The following is a 19,469-nucleotide window of genomic DNA, read 5'->3' as shown; positions in this document are numbered from 1 at the left end:
GAGACTTGTGTTGCCTCCGAAACGTCGTGATTTATTATTTTATTTCTATTATTACTTCTATTAATTGTATTTTTATTTTTTACCTACGTGACTTTACCGAAAAAGCCTAAGAGTATTGCGATGTCGCTCAGTGGGCCTTAACCTGGTAAAAAATAAAAATAAAATTGTTTCGTTTTATTTGAGAACAGCTGGTCTTTTTGGGTCGTGTTACAGACGAAGGCTGCCAGCACGTGACCGGCCTGTCGTGAACGTGTCTCAGGTGTCGGCGCAGTCGGCGTGGCCCCCGTGCCGTGTGACGGACCTGACGGCTGAGCTGCTCGATTTCGGCATCGTGAACCTGGCCTGGACGGCGCCCGGGGGCAACGCCGACAACGGCCGAGGTGTGAAGCGATTGTTGGGGAAAAGCGTCCTGGGATGTGCGTGCATGCTGGGGAACAAATAAGCGGCGGCGGCGGCCGCTGGGGTAAATTTATTGGCAGAGGCATGGCAGCCCCACGGGTTGTTGCGGAAAGGGGGGGCTGGTGGACCGTGGAGTGAAAGAGCGAGGTGGAGAGTGGTAAGGGAGGTTCTACGGTCGTTAGAATAAACAGCTAAGTACAGGTAGTCCCCGAGTTACGATGGTCTGACTTACGATATTTCGATCTAGATTTGAAGCTTTCGTGACTGCAAGGATTCATACTTTTAGGTTTTTTCGGTAAAGTCACGTAGGTAAAAATAAATAAATAATAAAACATACAAAATAAACATTTATAATAAAAAGTATAGAAATAATAATATAAATAAATAATTGGTTTAGATAATAAAAACAATAGAAATAATCATAGAAATACAATAATTATTTTATTTCTATTATTAGTTTATTTCTATTATTATTTCTATAATTTGTATAATGTAGGTAAAATATTTATTTATTTTTACCTACGTTACTTTACCGAAAAAACCTAAGAGTATAGATATTTCGATCTTAGGATGGCGATAGCGATACGACAAAATTGTAAAATATTTTACATTTCGCGCGGCAGGCAAACGCAGCAGCGTGGGAGGTGCGATACGTTCAATGCATGTTAAAAGTTTTTTTTTTATAGCAGATAGGATTGTTTCCTGAAAAAACTTTCTATTAAATTGCAGTTAATATAGGTAGGCTAAGAATTTACCTTGTTTTTTTACTTTACATTTTACTGTGCAATACAGTATTGTAATTAATAAATACATAGTGTATAGTTTATACAGTACGGTACTGTAAATTGCTCTGTTTTGCTAAATTATCACCATTCTTTAAGACTCCTGGGCAGGCTAGGCCATCTTCGACTTACGATATTTTTGACTTACGATGGGGTCGTCGTAACGCATCTCCATCGTAAGTAGAGGACTGCCTGTATTGTTAACGTTTTTTTCCCCCATTTAATTTTTTTACAAGTTGGCCCGCCACCACCAGCCCGTCAGGAGGAGCCACCACTGTAAATAAGAGTAATAATCCAGACAAAAGGTGTTGTTGTTTTACAACAATATGCCATAACATCGATTCTGTCACCGTGCCCTGTGTAGTTTTATTGTTTACTAGCTTTACTACCCAGCTTCGCCCGGGACTTGGATTCACCACGCCCGGCCGCCTTTGTCCCCCCAGTGGCGATGTTCACACACCACACCAGTTACTCGTTTGAGGCTGAGTCGACCTAGGGGAGGCCCAGGACCGGTTCAAATAATCGTCACCGGTGGTGGCCGTGAGCAGGAATCGAACTCGGGTCGCCGGGTTCGTAGCGCAGCGCGCTAACCACGACACTACAATGTGTTACGCTTCCACATGCGCGGGTCACATGACAGATGTGACGTCACAGCTCATTTGCCGTGCAAAACATATATACATTATTGAGCTCCCCCCCCCCCCCAAAAGTGTATTTTTATAATGTTTGCATGGTGTACAGTCTGGAAAGTACCCACATGGCAAATTTGCATGTTGGGAAGTACGCTAAACATTTTGAACACACACACATAATCACAACTTTGCCTTTTATATATATGCAGATTGAGTTTTTAGAGCCAAGCTGGCCAGGCTTTGGAAAGGACACACCCCACTTTTCACCCAGGCAACCAGGGAGCACAAACTATAGATATATGTCTTGTCTGATTGCTATAACAACAAACAATTACCAATATTAAAGAACACACAATTAAAAAAGAATAACACATATATTCTTAGGAAGCAGAATTTAAGTAACGTCATTTAAAAAAACTTTAAATCCTATCAAAGATTTTCAAACTGTCTGGGACACATATAATGTGACAACACCATATTGCATTTATAAATGAACTCAGCCTTGTTTTAGAAACCCCATTCGCATGCCGTGCAAGCCATGATGCGCGGACCAATTCTACAGATACGAGCGGGCATTTTGCTGTCTGGAAATCACCGTTAGTGTGCATTTGTTTTATACTTAAAACCCGTACAATTACCAATTAACAAGCCCCTCGGCTAAAGTGTGCCAACCTGTTACATACAAAAAGGAGCGACAATTCATTTCCCTGGCAATGCCAACCGTGGGTGCAGAGCCAAGGCGTGTTCAGATCAATATCATCGCAAGAAAATGTTGCCCAATGTTTAAAATGTATTTCACACACGTTTTTTAAAATGTCGTGGGAATATTATTCTCCGCCCCGTTGGCATTCAGAATATACTGCAGAAAAGAGCCGATTCTGCTTAATCATTCTGACAACAAGCAGCCGCTTGCGTTATAAACAGTGCTCATAAAACCATCTCGCAGCCTCAGGATGCAAATTATGAACACTTGCTTGGAATTTTAAATAAAGGGCACGCAGTCGGATAAGGGTCCATAAAAAGTGTTTGTCATTTTACAGTATATGTCCAGACACTGTTTTGGTCCAACTGTGAAATGTATCAAGACTGGCATCGTGCTCATAAGTCATCCTAGTGAAGTCATTTCTGTCCCATCTCCCTAAAATCGTGTTTCTTCAGTGTCCACACATGACAACAAATATATATACAAACACCAGCTTTTGACTGTTGACGACCTTCTAAAGCCGCATGCCATTGTACCGATCACCAGCAGGTGTGGTTATCACCGCACTATTTATAAATATCCCAATATATGCATCTGATGTCACCACTGTTTGATGCACACTCTCTATAAAGCCATCATTCTTGTATTTGACTAGGTGTGTAATTAATTATATACATGCATACTGTACAAGTTATGCAAATTAAATGTTTGTATCTAGGTCATGTGTTTGCTATGTACAGCAATGTGTTATATATAGCAAACACATAATGTGGGGAGCGGTGGTGCACTGTTTAGCACCCTGTACTACAAACCCGGGCGCCTGATTTAATTCCCGCTCACGGCCAGGACCAGTGACCATGATCTTGCACCAGTCCTGGGCCTCCCCTAAGTGGCCTCAAATGAGTACCTGGTACAATGTGTAAAAATCGCTACATGGGAGACAAAGGCAGCAAGGCGTGGTGTTGGCCACACACCCCCTCGTGTGCTCGCTAACAGGGCTTTCCCCAACAGTCTGTTAAGCCTATGTGGGGAATCTCTGGCTCTGGCTATGTATATGGCAATTGACACCCTGGACAACCTTGCAAACGTGATGTACCATCTCCAGATATTTTCAAGGTGAAATATTTAATAAATGTATATTTTTTTGGTTGCAACATCAGCAAAAAAAATCCCTCTCATTGTCGAGCTTACATCTTCCATGGGCCTTTATCACTGGACAGACTGCCCCAGTTCCAGAAAAGTCGTCCTCATCTTAGCCGCCCCTGTTCACATTTACCCTAAAATAAATCTGCCGTCTCTTTATCGCCGCAGCATCATTCTACGAATTGCGGGTGAGCCCCATGCTGGGCAACCCGGGGACGTTTGCCCTCCGCGCCCGCGTGGTGAAACCGCACATGCTCCTCAATGGCTCCCTTGTATCGCCGGCGCCGGCAGGCAGCCGTGAAACCATCACACTTAACGTGACGGATGCATGGCCCTGGACACTGGTGCCAGTGCTCTACTTTGCCCTCTGGGCCAACAACTCCCACAACGTGAGGTCCGAGATGTCCAACGTGGCACTGGTGGCCCTGGTGACTCCCAGGATCGTGCAAGTGCAGCGGTCACCCTCCTTCTACAAGAACTTGGCCGCCCTCATCAGCTCGGTGGTTGCGTCGCTCGCACTCTTGCTCTTCACGGCGGGAATGCTCATCGAAGCCGTGTGTAGCAAAAAGAGACGGGAGGACGATGATGACCAGCAGCTCAAAGCTTAGGTGATGGTTTTAGGTCAGTGGTGGGCAACTTGCTGCACGCGGCCCGTGTAGGCCCACGTGGTAGCCTGTTTGAAGTGCGTCTATGGTGTCGCGTAGGGTTATGATGAGTGCACAAGCACGATTTCGAGATCGTGGCCCACTGCGTTTCAAGATGGTGGCCCACTGCGGTGAAGGAGGGCTGATCACGTGGCCCAACAACTCCTCTAGGTTGCCCATCACTGTTTTTAGGCCCTCTCCTTTTGGGCAACTTGCTTTCATCGTTCCTTCCTTCGCTAAGTGTAGCACCTGATAGCTCATTTGCTTTGGTGCCATTGGCATTTGATCTACATGTAAAATTGAGTATATTTGTACGTGATTCCTGCAGGCAAATTTATATGTTACACCAATACAGTATGGCCTGCTGTTGTCGAGTAGTATCTATATAATACAATAACAAGCAACAGAGAAGTAATTTGTGTCTGTAAAGTGACATGGTATGATTGCTGTATAAGGCATGTTATGAATTGGATTTAATGCCATTGGAATGCTAATACGTGCACTGCACTTGCAATGAAAACAAATCTATGGAAAATAGGAGTGAGGTATAAATGTGCACCGCAGATAAACGGAATTGTCATTGTTTTTCTTAATTTCTGCACAATAATTTCCCCACACGTGCTGACTGTTGTGGTCTGTTCTTGGTTTGTGTTGTGTGTGATCTGCATGGCAAATCGTTTATTATCGAAGCCATCTCCTTGTTATCAGGAGATATGGCATCTTAGCACCATAAGTGTGTTACCTACAATTGCTTCAATGTCAAATATGTCCACTCAACATTGTGCATTAGGAGACACCAGAAATGTGATATTAAGAGAAACCTAACCATTGATTTGTGTGTATATTGGAATGTGAAAATGTAATATGACTGAAATAAAATGTCATGCAATTGCCATAATATTTAGCTTTTATTCCAGCTGATAAGGACTATGTAGTAAAATCATTTAACCTTTTCCCAAACCCAGCATAGCAAATGTTTCAGGGTGAATAGATGCCCGTGAATAGTGTATGATTGAGAGCAAAAGTGGTGTCACCCTGCAGAATGCCTCACTCAGTAGTCTACTGCCTGGTATTACACTGCACAAAATAATCACAAAATAATGACAGAGTTTCGTGTCAAACAAGGACCCATTTCTAACATGAAGGGAGCTTGCCTATAAACATTGAGCAGTCCTCCAACATTGGTTCAAACTAACGGGAATAAATTTAGTTTGCATTGGACCAATACTGCTGATAAGTTGTACTACGAGAACGTTGTGCAGCCAAATGGGTTGTTTAAAACCCACTCTTATTATATGGAGAAATAAATATGGGAAGGAAGCAAAATGTATCTTGGCATCATGCCACAGATCGCATTTATTCACGCAGAAAAAGCACATGACTGCACAATCTGCAGGTTCCCTGGTGATAAAAAATGTTTATAATATACATTGCTTTGTTAGTCCACGGCTGATTGAAATCCTTCCCATGCCATATCGGTCATATGGGTTGATTGACCATTTCTCATCAAGGTGGTCAATGTGGTTTGGTGAAAGCGTGAGGGCCCAGGACCAGTTCAGATATCACTCATCAATGATGATAACCGTGGCAGGGATCGAACTTGGGTTTCTGGGTTCATAGCACAGTGCACTGGTTACACTGGTCAACACACTTTTTCTGGCATAAGGTATTCCAACGGGTTTAATGTAATTTCGGGGTGCTGATTCCAAATCTGGCATCAGTTTTTGTCTATCACATCAGGTTTTTGAGATATCAAATATTGCATTTTCAATAAAAACTGCAGAAGAAAAATATTAAATAAATGTGGATATCTACATAAAATGATATTATAAACACACTATCCTAAAAATACAGCACCACATTTTAACACTAAAGCAGTCACTGACTCGCAACAACTTGCAATCATAAGTGACAGATTTAAATTCGGGTAAAATCAATGAAAATGGGGTATGCCGATAGCATAAAACTGAGATGTTATAGAGCAAATCTGAGATCAGATTTGGAATCAGCACCCTGAAATTAGTCTGAAAGAGCTGCAAAAGTCCAGGCCAGATTTTTTTGTTGTTGACCAGTGTTATAGGAGACTATGAAAAAAAACAAGTTGATGTCACTCAATTAAGAGCTAAACAAATGTAGGATGGTCAATTGCCCGCTCAAGTTTATATATATACTGCCACTTCCAAAATCACTCTCACTTTGAAATCCCAAGCTAATCTGATACTTTGGTTCACTCCGCCACCTCTTGTGCATTGCACAATGTCTCTGTATGCATTGCACAATGTCTCTGTGTGCATACAAAACGTATTCTAAAATGTTTCACTGGAAATAAAAAAAAACTTTTGGATAGTTTGTCCATTAATTCAACAAAACCATTTATGGTTTAGAGATCATACGTTGTATTTATAGAAATAATGTTCTGTTCTTCACAAACATTCAGTATGCATGCAATTTATTTGGGCACTCCAATACGCGTGGGGGGCAAAGTATGTAGTGTGGATAGAGTAACACGCCAAAAAGTGGGAGCACAGGCTGGGAAAAAAAATCAACGTCTCCAATGGCACCAACTTCTCTCTTCTTAATCCTTCCCAACCTTTCTGATGAAAATGCGCCTCGCATGTCACTGTATGAAGCAAGCTCGAGGCCAGTTGTGCCCTGTCGGACATCTGGTTAAACATTGTCACCAGAGAAATAAAAACGTCGGTCCGCCCCACGTTGATCCTGCTAGACCAGTCATGCAGCCTTCTTTTGTCGGCAAGTGTAATTGCCAGGGCAGATTCCAGCAAGAGGCAGAAAAAGCTAAACATAGGCGGGGCCACACCTACAGACGAGGTGGCACCTGCAGCCGAAGGACCAGGCAAGGGCAAGCGACCACAACACAAAAGTTCTCGCCCGAGACTCTTCTGCAGACGACATGGAGCAAGCCCAGCAAGGTGTCAAGTCGATGGCCAACGACGCCATGAATTTCTTCAACCGTGTCTTTCAGGTGAGCTGAATAAGTAGGGTTTTTTTTACCTATCGCAAATATTATAGTTTTCACTTTACGCTGCTCGTTCCCATCATCCTGCTGCGGTCAGAGTTCTCGACCGCCAGCCACGTCGCACGTCACAAGTCCCTGCGTGCGCTAAAAACCGTGCGAGCCAACGCCCGTGACTGGCCAGAAATTGATAGTCATTTCGGACCGATTGGTTAAAAAAAAAATTCGTAACTTTTTGACTGGCTTTTTTGGGAAGTTGGGATTGTGTGGTCTGGGATGTGTAGATCTAATGGGCGCATTTGTTTGTTGTGATAACTTTTGTTGACGTTTGTGCTTTTTGTTTTGGTACCATTTCGGAAATTGTTTATTGATTTTGCTTGGTAGTCGGGTTTTAATTTACTTGGTAGTGGCTGTATATGGGATTTGGACCTGAATTATAATTAATGTACAGCATTGTGAGATGATATTAGAATGAATGACGCTATATAAAATGCAAGTATTACTATTTCTCTCTCGCTCGCAATTCAAGCGTTTTTAAAGGTCTGCAGATTGCATAATTTGGTCTGATATTGGATACAAAATATTTACACGTGTCAACTCGATCATTGATAATACCAGACGGTACTGAGTATTTTGAAAATACTGTCGTAGTTATATGAAAGGGTATCCCCATTTTCTGAGATGTTCAATATGCAATTAAGGCAGAGTTATTTTAGTATTTTCTTTAACAATAAAAGCATGACGTAGACACAATTGAAGCGCTGAAATGTTACATTCACAAATGTTGGGCTGTGTGCTACATGCAGCTAAAGTTCACCAGACAATGAAATAAATAAACCTCGCATAATCTGGAAATGCATTTGCCACCTTTGAAGTTAACTAAGCGTGAGAGTATTGCACGTCAGTGTCATATATCCTGGCCCGAGGAGTCACATCACATCACACAAGCTATTTAAAGAGTCATATTAGTAATGCTGAGGAAAGCCATTTGAATTATATGTATGTACTATCAATTCTAATTAATGGAAAATGTCAATTGACATTTCGATATACATTTCATGCAAAGGAAAAATGCGTTCCTTCTGCTTCATTGAGATGCGTGCTAAAGTGTCACCAATGAGGGTTTTGGTCTTTCTTTATTTGATGAATATTGAGCCATAGAGATAATGCGGGCATTGTCTTGGTACTGTTCACCATTTGGCGTCCTCTGGTCTGACACTGGTGAGACGAGGCCATTTAGAAAACTATCTCTGGTGTAGACCAATCAGTTTCAAAGACAATGCAGAGATAATCAAGGCGTGTTTATTTGCATGTGGACCACAAGTGCATGTGGTTAATGCAGAATTGATTCCTTGCCAAAGGTTTCTATTTGGTGTTTGAACATCTTAACACCTAAATTTTGATCTAAAGCTTTCGTGACTGCAGGGATTCATATTCTTGGTTCTTTCGGAAAAGTCACGTAGAAGGGAAATAATAAAATAATAAAAATATAAAACAATAAAAATTCTGATGATGATTGCTTGTGTTGCAGTCGAAACGTCGTGATAATTTTTATTGTTTCATATTTTATTATTTCCCTTCTACGTGACTTTACGGAAAGAACCAAGAATATCTTAACACCTGTTTGATTGCCAAACAAATGTGAAACCTATTCTTATTTTTCATAGCTCAAGATAAATGACTATTTTTATTTAACCCACAACACCGCAAAACTCACGAGTAGAACATGCTTCTTGGTTCTTTCATCGACAAAAAAATGACAATATAATTTCTACAAATGTTTGCAGAACCGAAAAATCGGAACTGAAGTCGGCAGATAAACGTTTGAAAATGAGAACAAAATGAAAGACATACTTTTAGGTTTTTTTGGTAAAGTCACGTAGGTAAAAAATAATATAAATAAAATAATAATAAATGAAAATAAATAAATTAAATCACGACGTTTCGGAGGCAACACAAGTCTCCGTCTTCAGGTGGGACCGTCAAAGCCAAATTTACAAATTTACTGTACGTGCGGTGTTGTGGCTGTGACGGTCCCACCTGAAGACGGAGACTTGTGTTGCCTCCGAAACGTCGTGATTTAATTGATATATTTTCATTTATTATTATTTTATTTCTATTATTTTTAACCTACGTGACTTTACCCAAAAAACCTAAGAGTATGATTCCTTGCAGTCACGAAAGCTTCAAATCTAAAATGAAAGACCCTTGAACAAAACTTTCCTCGCTGCGTATTAATACCACACCCAGGAATGCTACTACACTGCAGCGTATGGTACTGTACAGTCTCAGGTGAAAATACAATAAATCTGCAGCAGCGACGACTTCCTCAAGCAGTGCAGAGTTGACGTTCACAGCCAAATGGAACATTCCCTTCTCAGTGCATTGGACCATGATCTAGGCACGTATTTATTTATTTTTTGACACTGCCACACATCTCTGACATTTGCACGCTGTCAAAAAAATAACAAGGATGGCGTTTTGTTAAACGAATATGGTGTACGGCGCTTTCTTGCGGATATCTAACAGTGTTATGACCGACCCATAAATGGGCTTCAGGTCCGAGCAGGGAAATTTATTTGATTTATGTCTCCTGCGGGGCAATTGAACTTTATTGCACAATTCCCAGATGACGTTGGCTTAAAACCCATGCACCATCAAAAACATAATTTTTTTATACAAGCAATCACACTAGAACCCATAAAAAAAAGCATTTAAGTAGAGTTCTGTTATTTAGCACAATGTAAAAATATTGCTGTTCCTTTACGTGTGGCGGACCTAGAAAAGCGTACTGCTTGTGCATTGTCACATTTTTAGCTTGTACCGGGTGAGCGCAGGCGGGCATTTAATTGAGAATGGTGCCTTACATAATAAATGAATCATAATTGGTATCAGTATTTTGTATGAAATAAATGAAAAATATTACCCACAATTATCCTTGTTTATAAAAATCGGTGGATCTCTTCCAAAGAACTGCACTGCAGTACTGTACATTTTATTGAGGGTCTTAATAGATGGTAAAGTGAGGACACAAGGGAGAGATGTGTACCAATTTCACTAGAAAAGAGTGATTCAACTAGATTATTTAAATAAACAGCAATGACAAAACAGGAGATCTGTGGTCTCCTGTCATCCAGTTCAAGCAGCAGTGTGAATTTTCCCTCAAGGTTCCCATTTCCCACAATAAAAATGGTGACCATAATCATGACCATGTAACTATTGCACGCTGGTTTTTTTTTCACTTTAACATAAAAAATAAATGAATGTCATGTGCAAGTGATATGACTGTGCGGTAGCATGTTTGACATTTGGTGCAGAGGTTTGTGGTTCAAGCCCCACGGCTGTCCTGGTTAATACTGCGGGTGTATTAACCGAAAAGCACCGTGCGCCGCCAGCGTCACAGGGAACATGAACATCCCCTGACATTTTTGAGGAACAGAGGAGGTCACGTGTGTCGGCGTAATGGTCCAAATAAATAAAAACTATCATTAAATTACTCGATTGGCAAAATTACGAAACTACTGCAGACTATAATCGTCTGTGCAACATCGCGCTTGTTACAGCTTTGCACGATAAGAATACCAAATGTACTCATGATTTGAATTCACGATACCGAAACGTATGTATTCTCGCTTTTGTGAGAATAGTGCCAAGTTTTAGTTTTACAATGTGAGTAGTTAAAAAATCTAGTGATTTCTTTTTTTACACCAGCATGCAATGGAACTTTACAAAAACGTAGCATTGTAAAAGGCCCTCAAGTTAATAATATAACAGTGAATCTTTTACACTGAAATATGCCAATTTTGTACAGGCAGTAGTTATAGACATTACAGTAGTATAGCGCTACAACCTATAGTTTTGTACACCTACTTACATTTTTATCAGTTATTCCTTTCACTTCAAACGCACACACAGGTTGAATGCTTCCCTGCAGCCGGATGTCCCTTCCTCCGAAGACAAATTCACGCGAGTGCCGGCTGTACCTGCCTCCTAAGAGACATTCGCGTGCGTGCCCTCGGCAGATGGCGGGAGAGACGGTGGGCCAAGCCGAGAAGACAGAACTGGACGCCAGCTTTCTCAAGCTCTTTGGCGATGTGGACATCACCAAGAACTGGACAGATAAGCTCATCAAGCAAGTTGAAGTGGTCATACAGCCCAATCCCAGTAAGTCCCATTTCTCTGGTGTGAGGTCAAGGGTTTAAGGTGCAGCCCTGCAATTGCTTGCTCATTTTCATTGCTGGTGTAAGGGCCTCCAACTAGAGAGAGCTCTAGAGGGTATTTTTGGCCTACTCTTCAATGCTGGCCTGATGTCTTGAAAGAGGTGGGTATTACCCACAATTCACCCTACCACACGCGACCTTCCAGTAGACTGCAGAGTACATATTCACACAGCTGGGTGGACAGAGGTGGGCAGATTGCAGAAACCTGCGCATTGCTTCAACTGCTGTGCCGCAGAGTTCAAACCGGAGACTTCTCAATTTTAAATGATTAGCAAGCTGTGTTGGAGAGCCAAGCCACAACATTTACAATCTGAGTACTGTGGCTTGGCTCTCCAACACACCGGTGTGCTGTACTAGTGACGAATTGGCACGTTCTGTTTACGTGACAACCCTTACTAGTTGGCTGTGTCGGGTGGTGGCGGATTTTAACGACACATTTTATTTATATACGCGATCTAACCCAAAAACCTCTTATGGATGATATTGATCGCGAAAGCCTACGTGTCAAACTGAGCGGTAACTCAGTTTGGCGAAATAAAGAGACATTTTTTCTCACACTACATACAATTTATTATAAAGTCTTTGTCATGTTCTACAAACGTTTTAAAGGGCTGAAAAAAGGTACGTGTCAGATTGCATATGTGCACCCATGCATCACATTATTTATCTTGCCACTATAACATCTGCGACATCACAAATCAGTATTGGGTTGCCATCTGTTGTGCATTTCGTGTGACTTTACTTTATTTTTCTTGTCAATTTAATTGATTTGCTGACTACATACTAGAGCAGGATGTCCTAAACCATCGCAAACAACAACAACAATAAAACCGAACAAGTAAGATTTAAATTTAGATTTGAAGCTTTCGTGACTGCAGGAATCCATACTCTTTGGTTTTTTCAGTAAAGTTACGTAGGTATTGAATAAAATAAATCACGTTTCGGGCACAACACAAGCGTCCATCATTAGGTGGGAAAGCATGTGTCGTGCCCAAAACGTCGTGATTTATTTTATTTTATACCAAAAAAAACAGAGTAAAGATTTGAATTGCTTAAATGCTGTACTCGTAATTAATAACACATTTTACCCCATTGCATCTTCTGATGTCGTTCTCTCCAGGTGCCCGGGTGCAGGAGTTTTTCACCGGTTTTCTGGACATGCCACCAAGCCCACGGCAGACAGACACCGAGATCCTGGGTCAGAGCTTCGTGGATGCCGGCCAAGAGCTGGGACCCGGCACTAACTATGGTGAGCAGATTGAGTGCGTTTCTCAACGCGGAACATGGGCAGCCCATTACCGCCCCATTAATGTGATCAATCCATTTATATGCTGCATTCAATGGCCAATTTTACTATTGATTTGTAGGCTCCATAGGCAATCTTAAGTCATTTTCATAGTACATTGCACGTGTCTAAATCAGCTTTTTGTATTACATACAAGTCTTTACCATGGTCAGCCTTTGAACAAATCACCTGGAACGTGCCCCCAAATATTAGGATCGAACCAGAATAATGCTTGTATTGACGTCCATCATGCACAACAGATATTGTAGACTGCGTGGCTAAGTGACAGGCAGCAGAGGGCATTGCAGTAAAATCCATTGTTGGACTGTACTTCTACGTTCCCATGTCCATATGCCTTCACCGACCCACACTGACAAACATGGTGAAGGACGGTAAAATAACCCCCATGACCCACGCAGAATGAGGTCCTCATCCAGCAGTGGATTGAAAAAAGGGCTGTACATATACGTGTACCACTTGGTCAAGATAGTTCAACAGTTACCTGCAGAAACTACAATTATCTACAATCAGCTTTGGGAAATTGCACTGAAGTAGTCACTTAAAAAGTCCCGATATATTACAGAACTGTACTGGAATTCTCTACTGACGTCGGGACGACACATCTTGGCAGGCAACAACAAAAGAACTCATCATTAATTCATAGTCATATCTCCCAGGCATTTCACGCTTGAATGGCACAAAGTTCTCCTTAACTTTGTAGATGTGCTTAAACCCTATCTGATGCCATTTTGTACCCTCAGAGCTCGGGCGTTGCTATTCCAGAGTGCAAATACAGTACCGATTTACAATGGGCTTGTTAGTTTAACACGTAGGCTTTCGCGACCAATATTATCCATAATAATAATTTTTTTTGGGTTAGATCGCGTAAATATAAATGTGTCGTTAAACCTGCCACCACCCGACACAGCCAACTAATAAGGTTTGTCACGTAAACAAAACATGCCAATGCGTTACTAGTTGTGTTGTACTCGATTTGTAATTGTTGTGGTTTTACTATCCAACACACCAGTGTGCTGAACGAGTAACGAATTGGCATGTTTTATTTACGTGACAAGCCTTACTAATTGGCTGTGTCGGGTGGTGGGGGGTTTAACGACGCATTTATATTTACGCTATCTAACCCAAAAAAAACTCCCATAATGGGGATGTTATACATTCATCAGTGAATGAAATTAAACCATCAATGAACTGTGCACATGAGCACTGATAACACCAGGATTCCCTCCACTGCTTTTGTATGACAAATCAACGATATCCCAATGTAGGGCCACAGAGCTTGGGCAACTGTTGGTGTTGTATAATGGCTGCCGTCCCACCGCCTGTGGTTTCCTGCACCTCTCACGTCATTCTCTTGCTCTCCGAGAGCGAATGAAGACCGCGCCTGATATTTTTTTTGCAATATTTATCTTTATGCAAGGTTACATCTCGAGTGTTCCATTGTGGATTCAGGTGCTGCGCTGACAAAGGCAGGCGAAACCCACAAGCAGCTTGGGACCAGCGAGAAGGAATACATCCATGTCGTCTCCAAGGATTTCCTGGGCCCTCTGCACAAGTTCCTTGAAAACGATGTTGCCATCATTGCTGTGAGTTTCAGTTTCGCACTCCGTGGTGAAGAGGTTTCATCTTCTGAGTCATACCGGTGTCTAAAATTACAACCAAAAATTCACTACAATACAGTGATATTTCCTAATTGATTAATCGATAAACACAGTGTGATGGTAACTATTACTACGTACGTGTAGCTTTGCATTACCCTGCTAAGAATTACACAAAGGACTGAGTATAATCTGTAGGCGTTTGAAATGCCGTCTACTTAAATAAATCAGTTGATGGTCTTTGACCTTCGTTGTATTCATGAAGTCCATCCACAGTTTAAACAGGCTAGCGTGATATGCTTTAAAAATGTTCGTGTATATATAGGTCACGGCAGGTTCAATAAAATAAAGCACCAGCTAGGAAAGTGCTTCCTTTATAGTGGACAATACAGCACAGTATATTGTACATCTTGAAAAAAATTACACGGTTGATTGTGTGCCTGTGTTAATGCAGTATATGTTCATCCTCTAACCTCAATGCTTTGTATACCGTAATGTGTTTTCAGAGAGAGAGGAAGGCTCTGGAAGCCAAACGCTTGGACTTGGACACACTCAGGTCCAAGCTGAAAAGGTGCACTGATGAGGAAGAAAGACAAAAGGTACGGTATGGCTAGGCCGATTATGAACACCACCAGCTGCAACACCAAAATACATGAACACTGGAAATATCACATTGTAAAAAGTAAAAAAACGTAAAGATTTGAGTGATCCAATTACAAAACTTTAATGAACATGTAATAGGAAATGGCCTAAGAAGGTCATGATTTCGTTATTATTTCGTCAGTTACACAGTCTGCGTTCAAACACGAGGTACGCTGACATGTCACAAAGCAACAAACCTTCATTTGGTTGCTGCCCTGTCTGACATCTCTTGTACTGCATTCACAGCTGGAGGCTGAAACCCGCCAGGCCCAGGCCCAGTTTGATCACCAGGCCGAGACCACCAAGATCCTCCTGGAAGGTCTCAAGTCCACTCACGTGAGCAGCACAACGGCAGACACTTTGACATCTCATCTCATCGCACTCGGCCACAACACCTATATCTATACTCTATATCTATCTATATCTAAATCAGCTCATGCTTCATGTAAATCGCATAAATTCTGTGTGGCCACCTCGCACTGAATACCTTCCCTCTCTCTGCCCTCTGTGAAGACAGAAGCTGCTCCATGCAGCTTAGGGCCTTCATGTAGTCATCCCTATACTCCTCTCTCCTGACCCTCTTCCTCCCTATCCCTATTCATTGCTTTTCCATAAATTTCCTCCTATTTCCCATTCTTCTTCTTCTCTCTTTCCCATTCCTTTATCCAAACAATATTTTATCTTATGTTTATAGAGCACCTTCACTCGATACTCCCCTTTCCGTGGTGTGCTACGATTATGCTGAAGATGGGCTTTCATACTCCAATTTTCGCTCGGGACAATCTCGTTCATTTTAAAAACGATGCTCTCCATTGGAGCGAAGTGGGTTCTAACTCACTTATTTTACATTATCAATGAATATATGACGTCATTTTCTTTCATTTCAAATTGACAATATTGATAAACCTGAATAGATGCACTTTGAAAAGGCAAGAGCATTAGAGTTTTGTAAACCCTGAATGTGCACATGCTTTTTTTCATTGACTTAAATGTACGTAATGCATTGAATTTTTATTGTAAAATATCATATTTAGCAGTAGGCTCGTTGTGTTGAGTGGTGAAAAAAAGCATGTGTGGTAGGGCACTGCTTCTATTCCACCGTCTACAAAGTGGGTTCTCAACTATGTTCGGGTGCACATCAAGACCCATCCCCCCCTCCAAACTCTGAAATCTTGAAGTGTTTTGGACAATTGCTTGGCAACATGTGTGACTGCCATCTGCCACCTGACACCAGCGTGAAAAATATGGCCTCCAGTGGGTTTGTATGGTTTTTTTGGTTGGGATTCACACATATACACTGCCCAATTTTGTTTGACACGGTACTGCCATTTCCCACACCCAGGTGAGTCACCTGGCATGCTTGCATCACTACGTTGATGCTAAAGCCAAATACCACGAAGACTGTCTGAAGAAGCTGAAAACCCTGCAGCAAGACTTGGGAAAGTAAGACACTTGATACAATTTGTTTTTTTGCCAAGAAACAGCTGATTTGCGACGTAACATTGTGATGATTTTCTGTACTAGATTTATCAGGGTTGAGTGGTGGTGCACGGTAAGTTTCTTGAATCCCTCCATCCTGCATTATAAATGGATACACATGTTAGTCGATCAGCAGGCTGCGTGTGATGAGATAAAATGTGGTTACTCCCACCTCTTCCAAGACGTAAGGCCAGCATGGAAGAGTAGGCCAAATACACGCTTTAGAGAAGCTCTGTAGAGCTCCATCTAGTGGAGGCCCTTCCATCAGCGGTCACGCAAGTTATAACTTGCAGACCTGCACCTTTGCCTTGTAACACATACACAAACTCTATGAGATACGTGGGTAAGGGCTGCTGAAGTTTGCTTTGGTCCCACCCCACTGCATGTCTCCACTAAGTGGTCATTATGCTATCTTGGCATGCATTGGTTAAAGTTTGGTGTGCATGTGGGCTTCAACAGCTGCTTACATAAATTTCATGTAAAAATACACTCGTTTGAGATTTTCATTGTAGAGGTGTTGCAAGTAAAAAAAATGTCGTTTCACAGTGACGCTATTCGTGATATTTTTATACTGCTCAGGACAGCTATTTGGGATAATTTAAGCGTGACTTGTATTAGGATTGCAAATTAAACAAGCAGGAAAGTCTGACAAAAAAATAGAACTAAGTATATAACAGAATTGAAATTGTCTGCATTAACTTAACATTAGGCTTGTTTTTAGCCCCATATTCATATATGTACCAATGACATATTATTGCAAAGCGTTCATAGGGTTAACTATACTAAAACATACTGCTAAAGTATGATCTTGATTTGAAGATTTCGTGACTGCAGGAATCCATACTCTTTGGTTCTTTCGGTAAAGTCACGTAGGTATAAAAATAAAATAAATCACGACGTTTCGGGCGCAACACAAGCGTCCGTCATCATGCGTTAAAACGTGCTCTCTCTTATACATTGTTTGAGCTTTAACAAAAATGGACAGTAGTCTATTTAATACCCTGAAGAACATTATCTCTAAAGTTGGACCCTTGCCAGTGATATTTTATAAGGCTCATTTCTTCAAATTTAACTTCTCTAAAGATGAACACAGTATTTCTTTGCATTAACTACCGACGCAGAAGCTAATCTATGAATTCTAATCTATAAATTGCAGCGTTCCTGCATAGTTTATCAGTGCAAAAGTGATCGGGCAGGAGTCACGTTCAGTACTGCAATAACCATAATTTACATTTGTGATTAGGAAACCTGAACCGCCAAAAGTGGCCGATCCTCCAAAAGTGGCCGATCCTCCGAAGAACACATATGCCCCAAAGAACGTGGATCCTCCGAAGAGCACAGTCTCCCCAAAGGTCGTGGTTCCTCCAAAGGCTGAAGACGATGCTGAACTCTCCCTGATTGATGGCCTGTAAAGTCTGGTGGTGAGATGAACATTCACGGCTTTAAGAAATGCGAAATGTAATTCCACGGTAGGAAATATTTGACTTACTGGATATATTTTCATGTCAGAATAAACATGTAAAACAGTTAACGATAACAATAAACAGCAAAGAGATGTGATCCAGCTGTTTACTGGATATCTGTAACAATGAGCTTCATAGCTCACCGGATTCCTTCAGTATAAATAAAGATTTCGGTTCTGATTCACTCACTGTGCTATGAACCTGGATACCAGGGATTGATTCCCGGTCGAGGCTAACAGTCGAGCATGATATCTGAACAAGTCTGTACTCTCCCCTCCTTCACCAACCCGCACTGACCAATATCGTCAAACAATCCCTATGGTGACACAGTGCACGGAGGCCTTCATCCAGCAGTGGAATTACAGATATGTAAATTATTATAATTGTTCGTAACATTACTGTAGTTTTCCTAATTCATTGCAACATATGCTGCTGGATTTTTTTTCTTCCCCCACCACCCCCCAGTGTTTCAAATCCAGAGGATGCAGACTGGGAGGGACCAGACGTGCCTGAACAGCATAACGTCATCGCAATAAACGGTTCCAGCGAAACTCGCTAAAAGTCCCACCACAGTAAGCCAAGGGCACGAGGTTGGGTTCGATGTTTAAGCATGGTCAAGAGAGTAAATTGGACTACAGTATTGCAAAGAAGTAGGCAATTGCCACTGTACTGTGTACTTTCATTCAAAGAGGCCACAATTCGCATATCGTCTCTTATGAATTATGGCTGGCATGATGGGCTTTGTGGAAATGGTGATTTGTTTTAAACTGCTTGGTTTGGGGTGACGGCGGTTCACTTATAGGTTAGCACTTACAACCACGTAGAACGACGTAGTACAAATCACTTGTTTTACATGATTTCAATACGCATTTATATAACGTATGTATGCAGAGAATTCAACGGTGCCTACGTTTTCCTATCTCGGTGTCAATTGTGTATTTTAATAACAATGTTAAAGAGCTTCGGGCTGGGTATGCAAATCTGATAAATAAAGTGTTGTTTTTTTTACTGGAAATTGGAGCTAATGCAACATTAAATAAAAGGATTTTTTCTTGAAAATAAGTTTGTTACGGTGCTGAAATTTGTTTAATGAGAGTAGTGTATATTTCAATGTAGCAATGTAAATATGCATAAAAGATGAAATTATTTACGCAAAAGGGTTAATTATAAAAAACTATGTTAACACCACAGCAGCTGCAGATGTTTTAATTACTGTAATCCCAAAAACTTGGGAAATAAATTAAATTGGCTCCGAGTCAATCGCACAAGCCGCATACAAAGAAAAGTTATGGCGGTCTATAATGTTTCAATGCACGACTAATTACAATTTTATTCTATCATCAATACTGCATACAGTGACTTAAATCTGGTCACAAATTTAAGCCGAGACAAGATATAAAAAATACAAAGCATAATACGGGACTGCATTATTTGAAGAGCCGTGTATAAAACAGTGTCCCTTGTTCAATACAATGCTGCCTTTGAAA

General features: G+C 41.3%; 1 protein-coding gene across 1 annotated transcript; it reads left to right on the top strand.

Moving 5' to 3' along the window:
* The first annotated feature begins 7,132 nt into the window (after positions 1–7,132).
* LOC144937755 (endophilin-B1-like) lies at positions 7,133–19,031 on the top strand. The gene is made up of 9 exons (XM_078865198.1): positions 7,133–7,286; positions 11,300–11,441; positions 12,618–12,746; positions 14,253–14,386; positions 14,905–14,997; positions 15,287–15,376; positions 16,383–16,483; positions 17,763–17,940; positions 18,448–19,031. Exons 1-8 carry the CDS (start codon positions 7,215–7,217, stop codon positions 17,929–17,931), a joined length of 930 nt encoding a protein of 309 aa, XP_078721324.1. The 5' UTR covers positions 7,133–7,214; the 3' UTR covers positions 17,932–17,940; positions 18,448–19,031.
* Positions 19,032–19,469: the final 438 nt, after the last annotated feature.

Source organism: Lampetra fluviatilis, chromosome 20 (genome assembly GCF_964198595.1).
Source record: "Lampetra fluviatilis chromosome 20, kcLamFluv1.1, whole genome shotgun sequence".
Classification (NCBI taxonomy): domain Eukaryota; kingdom Metazoa; phylum Chordata; class Hyperoartia; order Petromyzontiformes; family Petromyzontidae; genus Lampetra; species Lampetra fluviatilis.
This window is presented reverse-complemented; position numbering and strand designations above follow the sequence as displayed.

Bases quoted from the DNA above. Each gene is read 5' to 3' on its own strand.
- LOC144937755 (XM_078865198.1), top strand. From the start codon at position 7,215: ATGGAGCAAGCCCAGCAAGGTGTCAAGTCGATGGCCAACGACGCCATG. The intron at 7,287-11,299 runs GTGAGCTGAATA...TGCCCTCGGCAG, and splicing joins TCTTCAACCGTGTCTTTCAG to ATGGCGGGAGAGACGGTGGG. The intron at 14,387-14,904 runs GTGAGTTTCAGT...ATGTGTTTTCAG, and splicing joins ACGATGTTGCCATCATTGCT to AGAGAGAGGAAGGCTCTGGA.